The sequence below is a fragment of the Artemia sp. Qi Xiang Cuo genome, chromosome 3 (assembly GCF_049724085.1).
Source record: "Artemia sp. Qi Xiang Cuo chromosome 3, ASM4972408v1, whole genome shotgun sequence".
NCBI lineage: Eukaryota > Metazoa > Arthropoda > Branchiopoda > Anostraca > Artemiidae > Artemia > Artemia sp. Qi Xiang Cuo.
The window spans coordinates 45,860,472-45,883,523 of NC_142796.1; the positions used below are offsets into that span (position 1 = coordinate 45,860,472).

Below are 23,052 nucleotides of genomic sequence, written 5' to 3' on the forward strand. Positions count from 1 at the left end.
ATAGTATCAAAGGAGGTAGGAATATCGTACTAAGAGCTGCTGACAAAGTTTAAAATACAAACTTTAAAAAAAGAAGAGATAAACTCTGCTTGGATTGCGGAAGAAAATCTCTGATCCACCCAACCCACAAACCCATCTTCCCTCCTCAATCCACAACAAAACGACTCCCGTGCAGGGTTGCAGTGCCTGTTGAGAAACTTCAGCCAATACACTGTGCCCAACAGCGGTTAGCGAAAAGTTTTATACCAAGTTTTTTTAAAATGTATAACGAAAATCAGGAGGATTGATTAGTATTTTTTTATGTATTTGCTTTTTAATGTGACTATACCAAAGAAATTCGGCAGTGCCATGGAAATTTTGGTGAAAATAAAAGTTTATCTCTCTATCTATCTAGTTAAAAGTGCCTTAAACTAAGCATGATGACCTCCTCCTAATCCAGGCGAATCAGCTTCAAATCACTATCAGAGCTTTAATCCCTATCAGTACCCCGTCCCCCTCCTCAAATTCTTTCTCTTTTTTTTGCAGAAACAATCGATGCTCCAGCCTAAATGAAATTGAATTTAAAATAAGCTGTATGACCTGCTAGTCATCCAAGACAATATTATTATTAGTTTACAAATAGTATATAATTAGTATAATTAGTCTTATAAAAGCTTATATTTAGTGTTAGAGCTATTGCCACTATTATTATCCCTATCAGAATCCTCCTCCTCTGCTTCTATTTTTTGAAGCTCCAGCTTAAGCCAACGAAAAACAAATATTTATTTCCTTTAAATCTAGATGGTTTCGCCAAATCCAAGTGAATCAGCTTATAATACTTATCAGAGCTATATTCACTGTAAGACTCCTCCCCCTCAACTTCTTTTTTTTTGGAGAAGCATTCGACGCTCCAGCCTGAAGAAATGTGACTTTAAACTAAGATAGATGACCTCTTGCTAATCCAAGCGACTCAGCTTCAAATCACTATAAGAGCTATAATCACTATCAGAATCCCCCCCTCAACTTCTTTTTTTCTGAAGAAGCAATCGATGCTCCAGCCTAATAAAGGTGACTCTAAACTAAGCTGGATGACTTCCACCTAATTCAAGTGAATCAGCTTATAATAACTATCAGAGCTAGATCCACTATCAGAATCCTACCCCTCAATTGTTTTTGGAGAAGCAACCGACGCTCCAGCCTAAATTAAAGAAAAAGAAATTTTAAGTGACTTTAAAGCTGTTTGACCTCCTCCTAATCCACGTAAATCAGCTTATAATTAGTGCCAGGGCTATAATCACTATTATTATCCCTATCAGAATCCTCCTCCTCTGCTTCTATGTTTGAAAAAAAAAATCGATACTCCAGCTTAAATCAACGAAAAACAATTATTTAGTTACTTTAAAGGTAGATGACCTCCACCTAATTCAAGTGAATAAGATTATGATAGCTATCAGAGCTATATTCACGATCAGAATCCTCCCTCTCAACTTCTTTTTCTCTAGAAGCAACTGATACTCCAGTCTAGTTAAAAGCGCCTTAAGGTAAGCTGCACACCGACTCCTAATCTAAGCGACTCAGTTTACAAGCACTGTCAGAGCTATAATCGCTATTGTCATCACTGCCAGAATCCTCCTCCTAAAGTTCTTTTGGAGAAGCACTCCCTGTTCTAGCTTAAATAAAAGAAAACAAATATTTAGTGACTTTTAACTAAGCTGGATGACTTTCCTGTAGTCTAATTTCCCGTTCACATGTGTGTTTAGCTGGGCATCAGTTTCCAGTCACCGTCACTATGGACCAATCAGGGCTGCTTATAAAAGAGAAAACAAATTGTGATTGGTCGAAAATGTTTATAGCTAGACATTGATGTGTACCTAAGCATGCATGTGAATTGAACTTCATTGACTCAGTTTATAATATTTCCTCTCTTATTATAATTAAATGCACATATTTTGACAGAGTTTAGGCGTTATTCCTATTTTAAATTTAGCGGGTAATTTATTTTTCGTACTTTGTTCTATTTAGGAAATTTGAATGATTTTGAGGAATCATCTCTCTAAGATGATTTAGGGTGAGGCCTAAGGTTTTTTAGTATGAGAATAATAAACAAGCAAATAAATACGCATCAATGTTTATCCTTCACAGAAAAATACAAAATTTCAAAGTATTATAAACAGGGGTCTTGAAACGTTTGCAATAAGGTTTTCTGATATGCTGACTGTGATGGTACAGTTTTCAGTAAGATTACTAGCCATGTTCATAATGTTTTCACCCTTTTACAAAAAAATAATAAAACATTCAGGCTCAAAACACGTGTGTAATTTTAATCTTGACGAATTTTACATATTTAGAATACCATAAAACAATTTTCACAGAAGTTAGTACTTCAAATTATACCGGGAAACGCAAACTTTTCGTAATGATCACCTTGAAGCCTCCTGAATTTTTAAGAAAAAGCAAAACAGTGCATAAAAAATCACGTGATTGGCGCTCTGTTTTATTTATAAACTCTTTGGCAATCCCCCTAAAAGGCCTATCAACAAAATAACAAAAATAGCTAAAAACTCTATTACCTGAATAATTTCGGGCGTTGGACTCCTAGGAGGCGTCACAGGAGGGGGCAGGGTTTTCGGAAGAGGTAAATTAGATAGAGGTGGCTCAGGGGTAATCAAGCCATTGTGTAGGTTGATACTTTCGGTGTCAGTATTAGGAGTTTCCACACGATGCGGCAGTGGAGAATTACCACTCTCTTGGATCTGAAAAAAGCGTAGCATATAATTATTACGTTAAATCATTATTTTCTTATTTATTATTGTTGTTAATAAATTCATTATTTTATTTTGATTAGTTTTAGCATACAATCATTTTTCAAGAAGAAATCCAATTCATAAATTTATTTTAAAACCCCGTTTCATTAATGAGATAACAAAATGGGTTGTTTATTACAGTTGCTTATTTTGCCATTGCTGTCTAACAGGATAATTGACTCCCAAACCTCCCATTGTACTGGTCAGACATATAAAAAAAAACTTGAAGGCTGTATTCAGAATTTTTGGTGGGTGGCGACGGGGGGTTATAAAAAGAACTTCAAGGGCCTTGTCCCTGGATATACTTAAAAGCCTTCTACTGGCTTCTTCAAGCATCTAGAAGAGCCATAGGCTTTAAACTACCAGGGGTATAAAAATATTAGCACTTTCTGACATCCAGAATCATCGTAGGACTATTCAAACTGGAACACTGATATTTCTAAGATTTTTCTTTTGGGCTGTTTCAAAATCGCGAAGTTTTTAGAAAACTCTTTCATTTTGCCAGTGTTGCCATGTCGAACCAAGAAAATGCATCATGAACTACATTGAACATGGGAGTGCTCTTCATTAAAAGTAGAATTCTAGATTCTTCCAAATTTTCAAAAGAAATACATTTTTTAGCATATTTGGCTACGTAAGTTTTTAATTTTCACTGTTCTTAGTACTTTAAGAATAATATTTTGTCATTTGGATCGGTTCGACTATTGTAAAAAGGAAGAAAAAGACAGAAAAGAGAAGAAAAGATTAGAGCCAGAAATACAAGAAACGCAAATGACTGTGTCATAAAATCAACATCAACAACGACACTTTTATAGTATATATATATATATATATATATATATATATATATATATATATATATATATATATATATATATATATATATATATATATATATATATATATATATATATATATATATATATATATATATAACCATAAAATCAAACCGACAACGAAACTTATCGAAATCAAATCAAATCAAACTGACAACGAAATATATAAATATATATATATATATATATATATATATATATATATATATATATATATATATATATATATATATATATATATATATATATATATATATATATATATATATATATATATATATATATATATATATATATATATATATATATATATATATATATATATATATATATATATATATATATTATAAACATATTTTCAAAATATTTCTTATATAAAATCAGCCTTACCCAGTCAACAAGGCTTTGTACCAAAAATATAACAGGATTCCCAGCATTCCTGATAACTTCAACAGCACGCTCATGACTGGCTGATCTAATATCCTCACCACAAACAGCCAAAATTCTGTCACCGGCCTAGAAGAAAATTACTATTTTGAACTAAATTTACATTTAAATTGCTCCAATTACAAAAACAGAAATTAGGTTTTTCATTTTATTGAATTCCAATTTATTGACTCCAAAATCTATTTCAATCTTTCAAAGTGTTGGTAAATATTTGAAGTTACAGCCCTTGAAGTTCTTTGATTAATTTGAAACTTTTTATTTGCAAAGGGGAAAACAAGAAAAGAAAAACAAACAAATAACTCTAAGGAACAATTGAGAAATAGTTGGGAAATCGGGTTTACAAAATAAACAGATGAAGAAGACGAAGTAAAAATAATTTAAATTTCCAGTTCATGGATTATATTAGGATTTCTAAGTTCATTGAATCCTACAACTGTTCCTTTTTATCAAGTGCTGGTTAGCATTTGAAGGTACCGCTCTTTAATTTCTTTGAATTTCAGACAGAAACAAGAAGAGAAAAGAACACAAAAAAAGAGTACAAAGAAAAAAAGCTCGAAAATCAGATTTATAAAGTAAAGCACAAGAAAACGAAACAAATAGGGTTTAACATCCAGCAACTGAAAAACAATCAGAGAACCCATTATAGAGGTTTAAAGCCATTATATGCAAATGCTTAGAATTGTAAAACAACAGGGGATGACAACGAAACTTGGTTAAAAACATCTCTGCTCTATATCCAAGAGACATCCACAGCAAACTATATAAATTTGCCTATATATTGGCCTATATAAATCAAATAAACAAATTTCACTGTCTTAGGTACATTCTCTGTTGTATTACTAGTTGCTGTTTTTATCCATCATCATTCTTTGGCAAAAAATACACAATTCAAAATATTTGCATATAACAGCTTTAAACCTCTACAATGGGTTTAACTGATAGTTTTGTAGTTAGGGATGGAGGGATACACCTCAAAGGGTGCATTTTGATGCCAAAACATCCCAACTCTCATTGACCCTTCAGATAAATACAGAATTAGTTCTACGGCGGAGACGAGGGAAAGATAGAGATAGAAATTAATGTGTTATCCCCAGGGTCGTATCCATGTTTTTCTTTGGGGGGGGGGGAGACAAAAAAAAACTTGAAAAACACGTCAAAACTGTGAAATTGATATTTAATCCCTCTTGATTTCTGGGAATATTTCTGGTCTACACTCTTGTTCTGAAAATAAAGAGTAACATTAAACCTCAAAATGAGCAGAATTTATTCCGTATAGGGTAGGGACTGTCCCTTCCTTGTCCCCACCTCAAGGCCGACCTTCCTCAAGGTCGTAGAAACTTCAAAGGTTGCTCATTCGATCAGAAATTGAGAGTTATAGTTCTATTTTTATAAGTAAGTCGAAAGTGAATGGAGACCAACCCGCCACAGGGGATTTTTTGCCGGGGGGGGGGGGTAAACACTTAATATGTCTCTATTCGTATTCAGGAATGAGTATCAATATATATTAAGCAAACAATCCACATTCTTTTATTCTTTTCAGTAATGTCAGCAATTATGGTGCATTTTATTTGATTATTTTTTTCTTCATGTTATGAGAAATAAAAGCACATGGTTTGAAAAAAAAATTGTTTTAGGTAAAGCACAAATGACGTTCAAGTCTTTAGAAGCGTCGGGAGCATTAGCCCTACTCCTATTTGTGGTAATTTCTGTTCTTTCAAGTCCGACTTGGTTATTTATAGCAATAAAAGGTAAAAATATGTATTAAAAAGGAAAGCAAAACATTTACTTTAATCGACATTGAGAATCAAATAACTTCGATAATTAAATTGACTTGATAGTTAAATAACTGAATATACCATAATACGATTAAATAAGACGAATCATTTAAATAAAATAATTTAAAAATAATAAATAAACGCAGCGATACTCTATAGCCTTTACTCTAATTGGATAAACGGTTTATAGTAATAATACATTTTTTCATGGAATTCATGTATATCTAATCAAACACATTGTAAAATAATCAAATACTTAATATGTTTTATACGATATATACCTAAAAACAACCCTGTGACTGCAATTTAGTAAATTAAATTTAAATGAATAAATAAATGAGTAATTAAATTCAACCTAAATGCTTGAAAAATCGTTACTTGCAAGGAAGTTGAACCCAAGGTTCCCCGATGACTAGCCGAAGTTACCTGCCCTGTACCGACAGGCAAACAAAAATGCAATTTAAATGTTTTCACTTTTTCAACTTTAACAAACCAAAAATTATTAAAACTTCAAGGAAAAAATATCAGTATATGTATATTAAACTGTCAATCTAAATTCATTTGTTTTTATTTTTTTGCAGTGAAGTACAAATTATGTTCTGGTTTTGAGAAGGGATGGGGGTTGTTCATGTTAATTCCCGCTCATTTTAATTCCTGCAAGTTACAATCGATTATTTATTGTATTTTCTGTTCGTTTTGGGTTTCATCTATTTATTGATGGTGATTTGTCTTAGTTTTACGATTTGAAGATTATTTGATCTTTTTCTGCTTATTTTTGGTTTAATGGAGCTCTTTACTTTTCTTTTGAAAACTTATTTTCTGTAATATTTTTCAAATTAATGTATATATATATATATATATATATATATATATATATATATATATATATATATATATATATATATATATATATATATATATATATATATATATATATATATATATAGCAGCAATCTGGTAAAAAAGCGAACCACGACCCATAGTAACTGAAAATTGAAAACGCGTTTGAAATCTTACAAACCATCAGGATTTACTGACAAACTTCATTGAACTAGTTTTTGTACGGGATACCGATTCTCTCCAAGAAAACTACATTGACAGAGATTTGAATTTCAATCAATAAAGTTTGCAAACTTGCATTGTAACATCATCTCCTAACGTGTTGTTAATGCAAAGGAAAAAAAGAAAATTTTTCAATTTGAAACAAAAATAAGAGATAAGAAATAAGACGCCAAGGTTAATGCGATAAAAAAAACAAGCAAGAAAGAAAGCAAAGAAGCAAGAAAGTAAAAGAAATATAATAAAATAAAAATAAAATAATATAGAATAAAATAGGAACAGAAATAGAATAAAAATAGAAAGAAAAAGAGTCAAACAGTTCTTGGTAATGAACTGTAAGTAAGGAGCGATCCGGCTCAATGGTAACCGAGACTCTAAAAAACGGAATTCTCATACCAATAGATATTTCAAAAGAATCAGCTTTATATGCTGATTTCAAATATATAAGTTTCATTAAGTTTAGTCTTACCCACCAAAAGTTATGAGCTTGAGAGAATTTGCCTGATTTTCGGAAGGAGGAAACCCCCCTTAAAAGTCAAAGAATCTTAATAAAAATCATACCATCAGATTCAGAGAATCAGAGAACACTAATATACAGCTTTCAAGCTCCTATCTTCAAGAATGTGGAGTTTGGTATTTTCTTCCAAAAGAAAGATCACGGACGCGTGTTTTTTTTGTTTGTTTTTTTTTCCTAGGGGTAAGCGTATTGATCCAGTGGTCCTATAATATCGGGAAGAGGCTTTTTTGAACGGAAATTGAAAGTTCTAGTACCCTTTTTACGTGACCAAACAAATTGGAGGGTAACTAGGCCCCCTACCACGACCTTTTTTTTTCTCAAAATCGTTCGATCAAAATTTGAGATAGCCATTTTGTTCAGCATAGTTGAAAGACCGAATATATATGCCTTTGGAGATACCATGACCCCCCATAGTCCCTGGGAAAGATCTTTAGGTTACAATACTTGCCCATTAATTGCGTTTAATATCTGTTATTGGGAACGATACATATATTTTTCGGCTAGGGAAGGGGAAATTTTCTGCTGGTGGAATTTTTCACGGGGATAATTTTCCATTGGGGGGGGGGGAGTTACCAGGGGTGAGTTTTTCAGGGAAAATTTTACGCTGTGGGACTTTGTCGGAATTCCTATTCGAAAATCGTCTTATGTCTTGCTTTCTCTTTGTTCGTTTAATTTTACGCTTAGAGATGTTAAGGTTAATTGTCCGGGGTATATTTTCACCATGATTGAATTGTCTAAATCCGTGGGGAGGAGGGATTTATCCCTGGATGTGTAGTTAGATTTCCTGGCATTCTTAAAAAAACGATCAGAAATTAAATAAAGAAACACGTTTTTTCAACTGAAAGTAAGGAGCAAAATTAAAACTTGAAACGAACAGAAACTATTACGTATATGAGGGGGGTTGCTCCTCCTCAACATCTCACTATTTACGCTAAAGTTTGAATTCATAGAACTTACTGAAAAAAGTAAGATGCTGGTTTACCCCTCCCCTCCTTTTCAAAATGTGCCTACATTCCTCTACTTTGTCAATATTATTCTTTTCAAGTTATTTTGAATGAATGAGACCCAATTGAACATGAAAAACATAATAAAAAGCTTTTTCAAAAAAAAATTTCTCTTTTCATTCTATGGGTTATTTTAAACGAATGAGACCCAACTGAACATGAAAAACATAATAAAAAGCTTATTCAAAGTATGTTTTTCTTTTTTCTTTCTATTTTCTATTTTTACCATCTTTGCTTTCTTTCTTGCATGGTTTTTTATCGCATAAATCTTGGCTTCTTATTTCTTATCTTTTGCTTTTATTTCAAAGGTAACAACTTTTGTAAAAATTTAAAATTGTTGTTATTTACTATTACTTCTTATTACTACAAATTTTTTCCCTATTACTTTAACTGTGAAAAAAGAAATAATACTAAATACTGAATTTAAAATAAAGTGGGTACAAGCTCTATTATGATAAAATACCCACTATTCATTGAAAGACAGAAGGAAAACAAGAAGGAAAGTCAAAACGTGAAAAAAGAATATGAAAAGTCATCTGAAAAGTCCCGTTTTTCACCACAGCACAGCAATATATATAATTGTAATAAATTTCGCAGTTTTGTAGATTTGAATAAATCCCTGGTTAATAATAAAATTAGTTTAGAATCACTTGATTAGTTACTATTAATTTAACTTGAGTTCTGGGGTGGAGCCTCCTCATTTTATTTAGTTTTTATTGTTTTGTTTTTTTACTTTTAATGGGTATTTTGTTTTTTGTTACCACGTGGAGAGTTGAAGGGCCATCGTTTTATTCCGGTATTTCGAGATAGTATTATTTATTTATTGTTGAATGTATAAACCACACACAAGTTAACCTCACTGTGTGTCATTAATTTTATTTTTTTGTGAAATCTTTGTTTATTGATTATTAAAGAACTTGAACTTGAGAAAAGTAAAATAATATACAGAAGCAATAGCAAATACCATGCTGTGAGGAATCAAAACAAAAATCACGAGGAGAAATATAGAAAAAGGAAATTCAAAAGACAAAAATTTTGAAAGTGTTAAAACAAGAAGAAGAAAAAAGGGAAGTCGCCAAGGGACACTGTATGGTAATTTTTTTTTAAAGAGGTGACAGATTAGTTTAATGTATACAAAATCAAAGAACATGTGCGAAATGAACTAAGAAGAGAAAAAAAGTAATAAGATAAGATTTATTCTTGATGAAATACACACACAATAATCTATTTTATATGCAGAATACAAAAATTAAATAGATTAAATAAGTTAAATAGATTAAACAGAGTCCGATGAATCCTGCGCAAAAAGAGATAAAAAAAAAGAAGAAATAAATTCTAAGAAGCCAACAAATGTTTAACAATTTTTTGAATAACCTAAAAGAGTGGCACTCTCGAGGTCATTCAGGAACTATATTCCAAGAAATGTGACACGCCATTACATAAGATATAAAAGCAGACTTACCCTTAATTGTCCACCTTTTCCAGCAGGGCTTTCGGGTATCACATGCCTTATGAATATCCCAGATATTGGAGTACCACCCCCAGAAGCAGTGTTGTAGACATCAACTTTTCCCCCGATTATGCTAATTCCAAGGCTTTTATTTGGCTCCCTGAATATTGTCACTGTTCTTTCTGGACCCCAGTGTTTAATTATTGACCCCGGGTTACGGGGCATAACCTGAACCATTGTTGAATTCGGTCCCTACAAAGGTAAAATGGAGTTAGTCCAATGTTCAATCACCAATCCTGGATAACAGGGCGTAACCAGAATCACTGCTGAATTTTATTCCTACAAGAGCGAAACGAAATTTATCGATTGATTTAAGACCATTTTTTTTTTATTTATTAACGAGCACAAACTAGCGAAGGCGCGTACATGCACCTGAATAACATAACGTATATATAGACACTAGTATTCACATTAAACACTGAACGAAAAAATACTTCGACTTATGACCTTTGGCACAAGCACAAATGCAATGAGATATAAAAGCAGATAATTTCTTTCGTATATAGCAAGAAAACACAATTTTAGCTTCCACAAGCTTTTCTTTTGAAAAGGTAATTCCCCCCCACCACTTTCTATGAATAAAGTTTATCGCAGAAACTTGGGAGGCTAATTTGACCGGAGATGAGAAATTGTAGTGCCCTTTTTGAGAATCAAAAGTAATTGGAGGGCAAAAAAATCCCTCTCCCGTGCTCTGTTTGCTAACCAGCCCCCTCCGTAGCCCTCCAAGACACCGATCAAAATTTCGAGACAGCCATTTTCTCATAAAAGTCGAAAGATTCATCAAATGTTTATAAAGACGCAGTTCACACGATTCGGCAATCTTGGGCTAAGTACAGGGAGAAATTCGCTACCAAGATTCAGAGCACTTCTGCTAATAGCTGGTGGAGAATTGTCAAAATGGCTTTACCGTCTTCTAAGCAAATTTTACCGTCACCAAACCGAAGCCATGATGTTTGTCAAATTCTCAAATTTAAACGACGACAGTGAAAAAGTTCCCGATCAAATCTGATCAAATCGATACTGTCCTCGATCGTGTGAACTGTTCCAATCCGAAAGTCGTTTACATTTTGCAGCCTTTTGATGTTATCAAATCCATGGGTCCTAAAAGCATACCTAATACTGTCGTTGTGCTCAATTAGTTGGACATTTGTCAACGTTTTTCCAGCCGTGTTTTCACCCTGGAACCTTTCCACATACCTGGAAATCCGCCCATTTCATTTCTATGCCTAAACCAGATGGCGATCAAACGAACATGGGCACATATAGGCCTATTAGCCCTTTCTCCTGCAATGGGAAAGTTCACGAAAGCGTTTCCAATCATACACTTTAGCAGTACCTGGAATCAAATGACCTTTTAGGCGACCACCAATATGGATTCGGCCAGAAACGTTCAACTTACGACTGCCTAGTGACCCAGCACCAAGAGAGGATAAAAATCCTAGCTGCTCTAGACGGGTTCCCTTCCCGAGAATATCTAATAAAGGCAGGCGCACCTCAGGGTATTATCTTGAAACTTACCCCCTCCGTTCTCTGGATAAATGACATGGGAGATAACCCTGAAAGCCCTCTGTATCACCTTGCCAACGACACCACGACACACATAGCCATCCTAAAACACAAAGATCCAGCCCATACCTCCCAGCCCCTACAGACGGATCCCTTGAGAATTGAAAGTGGTCCGATGCAGTGATGGCCAATTTCAATGCATCAAAAAAAGGAGCTGTAGTTCTCTCGATCGAAAGCGCCACACATACACCCCATCTTCATTTTCAGGAATGAAGGTATAAAGACAGTCGATGAACTTTGGCTCCTCGGAATCCATTTCTCTACAGACCTCTCTTTCCCCGATTGGCTTAAACTTATTTGAGATGTAGACAAGGACATGGAGTCTTCAATGAAGATAAAAAATATTGGAAACGATTTGTTTATTTGCAACTCCCAAAATAGGTCGAAATTTGATCTGTCTCCGATGACTTTGCAACTTACTGGGCATATACATCGGGCAAAGTCGGACATACTGGGCAAATACATTAGGCAAAAAATCTTAAGAGCAGTGAGAAGTTTGAAAAAGGGGTTGTATCGATTGCTGACACCTCAAAATGGGCAAAATTAGTTTTTATGCGCTCGACACAAAGTTTGTAGGGTAAGCAGACTGAACCAAGAGGATCCTAATAAAAGCAACAATTTTTTTTTCCAGCAAATTTTTATCAGAAAAATTTGGCTGTACTGATTCTTAATGCAAAAATTCCATTTTTTCCTGGTCCAGGGCAATTCCAGGGTATGTATAAAGGGTCAAGGGGACCTCGACAAAAGAAAGCAAAAAATTAAGGAAAGGAATCTGGTTGTTTGATTCGTTATGTTCGTTTTTTCCACTTTTTAAGACAAACAACATAATTCTCTTTATAAATGATCTTGGCCGTGATAGTATTTATTGCAACAAAATATAGAATGAAAAAGACTTTTTTTTATTGAATCGTGGATTAAAATGCATGCATATTAAAAGCCATCCTCCACACAGATTACTATTTCTAGCAAAACATTACCTGTTCAACGGACGTCTTTGAAAGTCCAACTTCAACTGATTCGTCTTCCTTCATACAAATCACAGTATTCACACTTTCTGCCGAAGGCACCCTACTTTCAACCACAGCTGGAGTCGTTTTCTCACTTAGTTCAATCAAATTATCGGGTTCATCCGTAGAAGACTCCGTCGGTGGTTCCCCCAATACCAAGGTGGTAGTACTCCTTTGTTCTTGGTTAATAACAGTTACTATACTTGAGCTTTCTGTAGTTACTGATTCCTGATCAGTCCGAAGAAGATTATCAGATGATAAATGCTTAATAGATATGTATGCTGGAGGAGGGTTGGTGACTTCTTCGCCAAGAGTGAAACTTTTTGAAGTGGTAAAAATAGTCCGGTCCTGACTATATGTCTCTACTGCTCCGGGAGGCACGTACGGAGGACTAGAATGGAATTAAAATCGCTTTAGAGGTAGTTTCAAAACTATAGAAAGTTCCATCAAAAATACCCTACAAAGATATATAAAATGATGTAAGACTGGAAAAGTCTGAAAGGAAGTCTATGACGTATATGACGTATACGCGTAAAGTCTATGACGTATATGACGTGGCGGATAAAGTCTGGAAGGAAGCCAGCGAAGTCTTTTCAGAGAATTCGAAAATAGGATCTAAGATTCACATTTAGGTGTAAAACACAACAATAATGACAATGCCTCATAAACAGCTTCATATGACTCCTTCTGAATTTCATTTTAAATTACAACTAGCAATTTCTCAAAATTTTAATCCGATTACAAACGATTTGATCTTTGACAAATTAATTTTTTTTAAGAGGTTTAAGTACCAAGGACACCATAATAAAATATTTGTCCTCCCCTCTGGACTCATTTTAGATCTATTCATGCTTGAAAACAGATATTTTCTACGATTTTCTTCAGGTTGCTTCAACTTTGTGAAGTTTTTAGTGTAGTACCACGTTTTCGTCAGTGGCGTTAAGTTCAATCGTAAAAACAAACGGCCTGTCTTTCCAAGTCCTAGAGCCTCTGGGATGGGGGAAGGGAAGGCAACGGTGTATTTACTTCTTCTTTTTTTTTAGCATTTTTGAAGCAAATAAATTTGTTAACATTTTGCAACCTAGGCCCATCTTTGGTCTCTTCATGCTTGAAAACGGTGATTTTCCAAAATTTTCTTCTGGTTGCTTCAACTTTGTGAAGTTTTTAAGGCGGTACCATGTTTACGTGAGTGGTGTCAAGTTGAACCGAAAAATAAATGGTATGTCTTATTAGGCCCTGTAGCCTCTGGGTGGGGGGGGGGGGGGTGCAACAACCTAATTATTTTTTTTAGTTTTTTTTTTCTGAATCAAACAAATGTCAAGATTATGGCATTCAACTTTAGGTTTTGAAATCAAAAGGAAGAAAAAAAAAGATTCGAGGAGGCAGATAATGAATCTATTTGAAGAGACTCTGAGTGAAATGAAACTGTCATTTATCTCTGAGAAAATCAGTTTGCAAATCTAATCAAACACACAAATAAACAACTGCAATCTACTAAAACTTATAAAGCATATATTGTGTCTGCAAAAAAGACAACTTGTTGAGCTTAGTACTAAAGCACTGTTAGTTTTAAGAAAGCTATCAAAAATAATAGTTGATCACAATCAAAATCAAGTTGATCACAATCACAATCAGAAGAGACAAGCAACACTTTTCCTCGTAGTGAAAAAAAAAAAAAAAAAAAAAAAAAAAAAAAAAAAAAAAATGTTTCCCAAAAGGGAGCTATAGCAAAAAGAAAATCATTCCTGATTCCAATAAAGGAACCAAAATCGGGTTTAGGCTTGAAACGTTGGTTTTATTAAGAGTTCTAAGTGGTTTGAAGAAATGGGGGACACTCCTAAAGAAAAGGTCAGATAAAAATAAAAATATTACTGTCAGATTCCTAACACTTGAAAACCATTCACACTCTAAAAAAAAAAAAAAACTAATACGCGATCACCCCCTTCTCTTCTTTTTGTGAGTTCAGAGTTATTTTGTTTGTAAGCTTCAACTTGGTATAATTTTTGCATAGAGCCACCGCAGTGGTAATACAATATGGCAAAGAGAGAAAGAGACGGATAGAGGGGATCATTCATTTCGCAAATTATGTATCTAGTACTTTTGCATAGTCGGAAATGCATCATGCGGCAAACAGGTTCTCTAAAATGCTAATTTTTGGCACAAAATGACTCTAATCTGGTGTCAGTACATTTTGGGTATCGCATTAAAATCCAGGTGATCAAAAGGCCTTGAAAATTCTCTCCGTGGGTATTATGTATGACATTTTTTATCCTCAAAATAAGCATTGATTTCCTAAAATTTTCTTTTAGGCCAGGACCATATTTTCGTCATGGTTGTCACATTGAAACGTGAAAATAAATAAGCCAAATTGATAAACTAAATTCCATAACGGTTTTTGTTCGTAAAAATTCAAACTTTAACAATTTGGTGGGTACAACTTCGAAGAAAAGCTAAACCGTCTAAATCGGTTTGCTGTCGAATATTCGAGACTTATTTTTTTTTGCAGATTTTTCACTGAAGTTTCTTTTTTTCTTAATTTGGTCTGAAGTGCACAACTGCATAGGAAGCCTTTCGTATTAGATATTGAATTCTCTATGTTTTTTTTTAATTATTAACAAATTATTCATTTATTAATTCTAACTAGTTTTTTAATAAATTGTTTAAGTTTTCACTTAACCAATTCAAACAGTGAGATTTCATTTTCACTGTCCTTGGTTCATTAAGTCCCGTAGTAAAGTGAGGTTTTGGCAGGGTTTTTTGACAAGATTTTGATAGGAAATTTTAGCACGATGTTTAAAATCCAGATCGGAGTCAAACCCATTTTGGAAGAGAGCCAATTTCGCTTGACAGCAGTAATAGCACGCAAAATGGTATGTTTAGAAAAAATCAAGCTACAGTAACCCAAGAAAATGGAATATTTACATTATTTTAAGCCATGTTTTTATTTTTCACAAAATTAGCAAGTGTTGTCATCTCAAATAATTCAAAGTATACCTTATTCAGGAGAACTTTCTACTCTACCTGAATTTATTTTGATTGGCTGGAACCGTAAATAGAATATAGTTGGACTGTAATATTCATATTCCCACTATTTGAAAGAGCAATGTCAGAACTCACTGATGAAGCTCGAAGAATCAAATTCACCATCATTACCACGTAAATAACGAGGAAGGCCAAACTGTGTTTCCATCATACAAACAATACAGAAGATAATGATAATGAATATAATCTAATGAGGAAATCTTAGTGACAGAAATTGCAGAATTTTTCAGCAAAGGAAAAAGCAGAATAAAGCTAACCGTAAACAAAATATACTTGGACAGTAATATTAATATTTGCACAATTTTGATGTCGATGCCTTCTTAAAATTTTGGTCGAAGTGTTGGAAAATGATGTTAAATCATCTGAAGTAATATACGTAGAGTTTCTTGTCAGGGGAAAATACAGTTCTATTCTATGGTTTGAACACTGGGTTCATATTGCTGAACATCGTTTTTTTTTTTCACTCGAGGCCTACGAGATTCCCCCTTTGCCGCGAGTATAAAATGCTAGTGAAGAAAATGCTAAAAATATTCTTATTCTTCTCCTTGTTTGATTATTTGGAGACGCGAAAGCTTAGTTCTGACTGAGCGCGAATATTGCTTTGCCTAGTGAAATTAAAAAAAAGAAAAAAAATTGTTTTATCTGAAAGTAAGGAGCAACATTAAAACTTAAAACGAACAGAAATTATTCCATATATGAGGGGGGGGGGGTCAACCACTCCACAAAACCACACTCTTTACGCTAAAGTTTGATTTTTTGTTTCAGCTATTTAAGAATGACTCCTGAATCACAAAGGTTGTTTAAGTATAATAATAAGCGCTTTTAAAAGTTCTAAGAAAAACTTTAGCGTAAAGAACGAGGTATTGAGGAGAGGATGACCCCCCTCATATACTTAATAATTTCTGTTCGTTTGAATTTTTAGCGTTGCTTCTTACTTTCAGTTGAAAAAAAAACTTGTTTTTTAAATTTCTTATTGTTTTTTAAATAATACTGTAAAATCCGGCTCCCCCTCCATGGAAAATTCCCTTCCCCCACTAAATATTCTTCCATTGAAAGATCCTCCCACGTACCCCCCCCCCCGTCCACCACAAAAATCCCCCTGGAAAAACGTCTTTATACTTCCTAATAACCAATACTATTTGTTCATAGCTTGCCGCCTTGCCCCGGGACTGTGGGGGTCTAATTATCCTCAAAGAAATAGAGATCAATATGCTGACTATGCTGAGCCACTAAGAATTAAAACAAAATCCTACATGAATCTGACAAAAATTCAGTACCAAACAAAATACTTTAAAAATATGTGCCGCATACCAAAACTCCCAGATTCAAAGCCCAATACTTGCTTTGACATCACTTGCTCCCTAAATTTTAAACATTCATATAAGATACATTATCGCTATTTAAATCACAGCCAAAATATTTTATATTTTTATGGTAAATTGTACAACATCATCCATTATTGCCGCGAATGGGAAGATGTGAGAAAGCCGCGAAGATGTATTTTGTTTATTTTTTTCCTTTTCTTTATACCGTATGTTAGTTCAATTTAGCTTAATTCGTTTTTTTCCCCGTTGATAAAGGCTTCTGGACATGAAGTCGGAACATTCGGATTTCTTTGTTATTTAAAATTTGTTGCTTTTTTTTGTTTTGTTCAATGCTTTGGTCAGAATATTATGCCTCTTTTCACTATTTATTAAATTTTGTAAATGGAGAGGCAGTGTGGCCTAAGAAATGATTTAATTATGGATCATTTTTAGATATTGGTTAAAAACAAGGGGATCTGAATATGAAAAAAAAAACAGAAAAAAAAAATATCTGTCAAATATGTATTATGCAACAAGTCAATGCTGTCTAAGTTGATTCTTCCACACAGAGGGTTAGCCAACCTACGCCATTATTATTATTTTTTTTTCTGTCATACTACCTATGTTTTCCGCTCCGTTTGGCCCAAAATGAATAAATAATAAGTATGGATGATCTAAGTGAACAGCCATGTGGTCTTAAATTTTATAAACTCAACTAAAAAGAGATTTAAAAAAAGAAGAGGAAAAAGACTTTCGCTTCTAATTTTCGATATTAGTGAGTACCGTGAGTATACAGTGAGTACCGATCAATCTTTACCACTGATTCTTAATATACAACTACAACTACTACTACTACTACTACTAACAACTCACCGCAGCATCAGGCCACCTGAGGCCAACACAAGCACACACGCTCTTCCTCCATCCCAATCTATTCAAAGCCTCCCTCTTTACACCCTCCCAGAAAGTTTCCATTTCTTTTAAATCTTTCTTTATGACATTCTCCCACCCCAGACGAGAAAAACCTACTTTCCGTTTAGCTCTAGACGGTTGACCGAAAAGGACAATCTAAGGCAATCTGTCATCCTTCATCCGCAGAACGTACCCTAGCCATCTCAACCTTTCTTTCATTATAGCCCAAGAAAGCGGGATTGAACCACATTTTTCGTACAGCCTACTGTCTGAAATACGGTCAGTGACCCGGGTACCCCGAACAATCCGTAGGCAACTTTCTGGAAAACATCTAGCAAATCTTCATCCGCTTTTGGAAGCGTCCATGCTTCAGAGCCATATTTGACAACTGTCATCACTGTAGCTTCTAATATTCTAATTTTGGTTTGCAGATCTATCTTCCTATTCTTCAAAAGTTTTTTAACTGTGAGAAAACACCCTTAGCCTTGGCTATTCTACTTTTAACATCTTCATTGCTCCCACATAAGTGAAACTGCCCACCTGATCAATCCTTTCGTTACACAAAGTCACCTTTTCATCTTCACTTATTCCTAGCCTTAGTCACTTAGTCTTCTTAACATTAATTTTCAAACCTATTCTATCATCCTTAACTCGGAAAACCTCTAAAAGTTCATTTATTTTACTCATATTTTCATCTAGGATGCTTAAATTCGTCAGAATAATCTAAGTCCAGGAGAGTTCCCCCCCCCCCCATTTGATTCCATGGTCTCCCCTTGCCTTTCCTGTGCTCTTTAAGACAAAGTCCGTCAAAATGATCCATATAAAAGGGGATAGAACACAACCCTGCTTAACTCCTGATTTAATACAAAACCAGCTGTAAACCTATTTCCTACCTTAACCGCAGCAGTGTATTCTCGTACATAGCAGTAAGCACTTTAATGTATTTGTCTGGTATACCATACAAGGATAAGACCTTTGCTAAAGCTCTTCTATCAACAAAATCGAACGCTTGCTCATAATCTATAAAACTGAGAACCGAAGGTCTTTGACAAATCAGGCACTTCTCAATTATTAACCTAAGAGTGAAAATTTGGTCGACATATCCTCTACCTTTTCTTAAACCGCACTGTTCTTCTTTTAAAACTTTGTCTACAGCCTCTCTCAGTCTAAAAATTATGATATTACAAAGTAATTTGTAACCTACAGAGACCATACTAATGCCCTGATAATTACCACACTCACTTTTATCACCTTTCTCCTTTCAGTGGTTCTCCTAAAATCATTAGGTACTTCCCTGTTTTCAAAAATCATATTCATAATCTTCAGTAACTTATTTCTAATCTCAGAGCCACCATATTTAAGAAACACATTTACCACCCTACCAGCACCTGGAGCCTTATTATTTTTTAATCCTTTTAGTACTGTCGCTAATTCTTGCTCACAAATCTTCCTTCACATCCTATCAGAAACTTTTTCATTTTCCTCTATATTTTTTCCTGCAACTCTATCTCGGTTAAGCAAGTTCTCAAAATGTTCGGCCCATCTCGCTTTAGCTTTTTCCTTATCGCTAATTGCCACCCCATTCCTATCTTTAACTGGGACAAGTCCGGACTGATTACTCCCTCACAATGTATTAACATGCCAGTACAATATTTTACTATTATGCCGTCAAGCTGCATCTTACAGATCCTCGGCAATTTGATCCATGGCCTCCACTTCACACCTCTTTAGTTCATGTTTGAATACTTTCTCTACTTTCTTTTCATTCCTTTTGTTTTCTTTTTCGCTAATACGTATTCCTTGCTGCAGTCCTAACTTTCTTCCCTAAGACACCAACAGCAACTACACAAATTGTTTTTCTAAAATTATTCCAACCATCTTGCACATTGTCAATTTTAAACTCTTAAATTTAGTATTCAACTGTTCCTGAAAAGTTTCTCCCAAATTCTCATCCTGGAGTCTACCAGCATCATAACTTCCCGGGACGTAGATACCCTTCCGAAAATTTACGTTTTGGTTAGCCAATGCGAAAGCAAGACATAAGAAGAGTTTCGCATAGGAATTCTGGCAAATTCCTCTAGTGTAAAATTTCACCCCCTGGAAACTTCCCTCCCCATGGAAAATTATCTCCGAGGAAAATCCCACCAGCAGAAAATTCACCCACCCCCCAAAAAAATAATGTATACATACTTCCCAATAACAAAGACTATACGTAAACAATGGGCAAGTTTTGTAACTTAAAGACCTTTCCCCACGGGCTCTAGGGGTTCATGATATCTCCAAAGGTATAGTTAATTCGGCCTTTCAACTATGTTGAACAAAATGGCTATCTCAAAATTTTGATTGGACCATTTTGAGAAAAAAGCGGTGCAGGAGGGGGCCTAGTTGCCCTCCAATTTTTTGGGTCACTTAAAAAGGGCACTAGAACTTTTAATTTCCGTTCGAATGAGACCCCTAAAGGTATTCTAGGACTACTAGGTCAATACGATCACCCCTGGAAAAAAAAAAAATAAAAATAACAAGAAACAAATAAATACGCATCCGTGATCTTTCTTCTGGCAAAAAATTTAAAATTCTTAATTTTTTCAGATAGGAGCTTGAAACCTCTACAGTAGGGTTCTCTGATACGCTGTATCTAATGGTACAATTCTCATTAAAATTCTATGACTTAAGGGGTATTTTCCCCTTTTTTCGAAAATCAGGCAAATTTTCTCAGGCTCATAACCTTTCATGGGAAAGACTAAATATAATGAAACTTAAATATTTAAAATCAACATAAAAATTCGATTCTTTTGATATATCTACTGGTATCAAAACTCCGTTTTTTAGAGTTTTTTTTTTTTAGAGTTTCGGCTCCTATATATCCCCTCTGTCCACATCCTCTGCCCAATTTGCATTTTTGGAGTTTTGGAGAAAATCACAAAATAGGGACAGAATTTTTCCAATAGGTTTTTTAAAGTCCGTTTTCTTCCCATCTTGGAAGTTCGTCAATAGGACAAATTTTTTGAATTTTTGATAAGCCGTTTTCTGATTACGTTTGGTAATTCTTGCGTGTTTGCGCTAGTTTTTAGCTGAGGCAAATGGATAAGATCTGTTTCCATCACTGTAAATACTAGAGCGCATATGAAAACATATAAAAACAAATTCAGAGTCCGCCATTGAACGAGCCGAATCATGATTAAGGGTGTGGTCCTGAACTCGATTATCATTAAAGATAATTAATAATTTGTCATTTTCGTTGTTCATAATTGTGTGCTATAATGGATAACACACAATTATAAGCTATTTGTGTTACTATAAATTCAAACTGACTACAGTAGTAGCCCCTTTGACGTATCGTAAGCATTTTACGGTCAATTTTTTTTATATGCCAGTTCGGGATGAAAAGTTATAACTAATGATCTTTCAGGATACATGAGACATACCCTAAGGAAGATCTATCGACTTTACTGTAGATACTAGCTTTGGCAGAGAACAGCTGAAACGCTATCTCAAATATTTGGGTGCGAAATTCCTGGGCTATTTTCGTTAAATAAAAAAAAGATTATGCTCCCTCCCCCCCAGAAAAAAAACTAAGCGTACGGTGTGTCGGTTTCAGAAAATTCTCTAATGTCTTGCTCCAAATGGGCTCCCCCCTGCTCTCTTTTTTATTTCCCACAAGAAGCAGAAGATTGATGCAGCGTGAAGGCAGGGAGAGGGAATGCATATATAGACGAAACTGAGCGGAAGTTGGATCTAAAAAAGGAGCAAATGTGACTCCAATGTAATTTCCAGTTCAATGTAAAAACCTTACAATTCTTCTTAAACTGCTACTTAGAGGTGGACAACCCGTCATAACGGGCCTAAATTCTCCTTGGTGTGTGCACCCCTCTAATTAACCCTTATTTTTCAGATGGATTATTGGTGATGTTATGATTGTAAAAAAAACATAAAGTGTTTGAAATATATTTGGTATTCAGGAAAGCGCAAATGATGCAATAGATTTTAAAAAAGGCTTCCGCGTGAAGGGTGGCGGAACCCTACTCTCCTTTGTAGTAAACGCAGTCTTTATCTGCGTTTATATTTATAATAAGAGGGCAATTTTTAGAGATGCTATTTAGAAGTGGGCCATTAGAAAAATGTTTCCCCCTGCACAAGTTCAATATCAATTAAATTTGCAAGTATACAGTCATTCAAAGTTTGTATTTCTCCCCTCAGAACCCCCACCTAAACAACTTCTTCAAATTAAAAATCAAAAATGCATTTTCTCTCAAGTTTAATCCCCCCCCCCCAGTTCACTATCTTAAAAAACCACACAGTCTTCCTCAAACTGGTACTAAGCTGTGAAAATGCCAAACTTTTAATACAGTTTGCTTCAAATGGATTCTAGTTATTACCAAAAGAATTGGGGAAAACAAGAGTAAAAAAGGTCAATGATGACGTGATTTAGAGACAGAGCTGCATGCTTTCAGGTCCATATTTTGGAAAATTCAATCATGCCTCGACAAGCAGGTTAATTGTTATTTTTTATGCTTAACTCACCGATAGGACATTAGACGTCGCCTGAAATATTTAATAAGTAAATTTATAATTGAAACAAAAAAGCGAGAGAAAAAGTAGGAAAGAAAAAGGAAACTGACGTGTTTGAAGTGATAGAAACTACATGTGAACCTTAATACAACATATTGATGTTCAGATGTGGTCGATGTATCGAATACTAGGCTGTACTGTGGTTGGTTTTGGGAACCCGTTAACCTAGATTTTGGGCACAATTGATAGTTCATTGATCTTTGAGTTTTCTCTTGGGATAAATAGTACAATTGCTATACAATAGTACAAGAAATAGTAAAGCTCAAATTCATAAATTCAATTCAAATCCACGTTTAATACAAATTTTATCTACAGACTTTAAGCCTTTTTTAAAAGCTTTCATTGTCTTACCACTAAAAAAAAATGTTTTCACTCTGAATCGGTCATCTACAATTACAGCTAAATATTTTGTTGGGAGGGAGAGGTATATAATGAATACAGTTGGAACTGCAATAAAAGAGATAAAGATAAGCAAAAGGAGAAGAAATAAGAATAATAGAGAATTGTACAAACAATAAAAAACATTGATGTAACAGTAACAATACATCGTCGTGTCGATTTAAGAATTATTTTCATGCTTTCGAATGCAAAACCCTAAAATTTACTAATAACAACGCAAATATTAGAAACAAACCTTAAAAATTTTCTCCCGACGCCCTAATAAGTAAACAAGAATTGTTTTGCCTGCTACCCAGAAAAAATTTAATTTTATAAGACTAGA

The 23,052-nt window shown here is 34.3% G+C and overlaps 1 protein-coding gene across 1 annotated transcript in view; it reads right to left on the minus strand.

Annotated features, from left to right (window-relative positions):
- LOC148954169 (multiple PDZ domain protein-like) overlaps window positions 1-23,052 on the minus strand; it is a 416,101-nt gene that overhangs the window by 109,932 nt on the left and 283,117 nt on the right. The window contains exons 24-29 of the mRNA XM_089086188.1: window positions 22,284-22,304; window positions 12,475-12,895; window positions 9,884-10,123; window positions 4,010-4,135; window positions 2,550-2,732; window positions 1,004-1,038 (exon numbers count right to left, since the gene is read on the minus strand). Of these exons, the coding sequence (XP_088942314.1) occupies window positions 1,004-1,038; window positions 2,550-2,732; window positions 4,010-4,135; window positions 9,884-10,123; window positions 12,475-12,895; window positions 22,284-22,304 (1,026 nt within the window). The remainder of the gene's footprint in view (window positions 1-1,003; window positions 1,039-2,549; window positions 2,733-4,009; window positions 4,136-9,883; window positions 10,124-12,474; window positions 12,896-22,283; window positions 22,305-23,052) is intronic.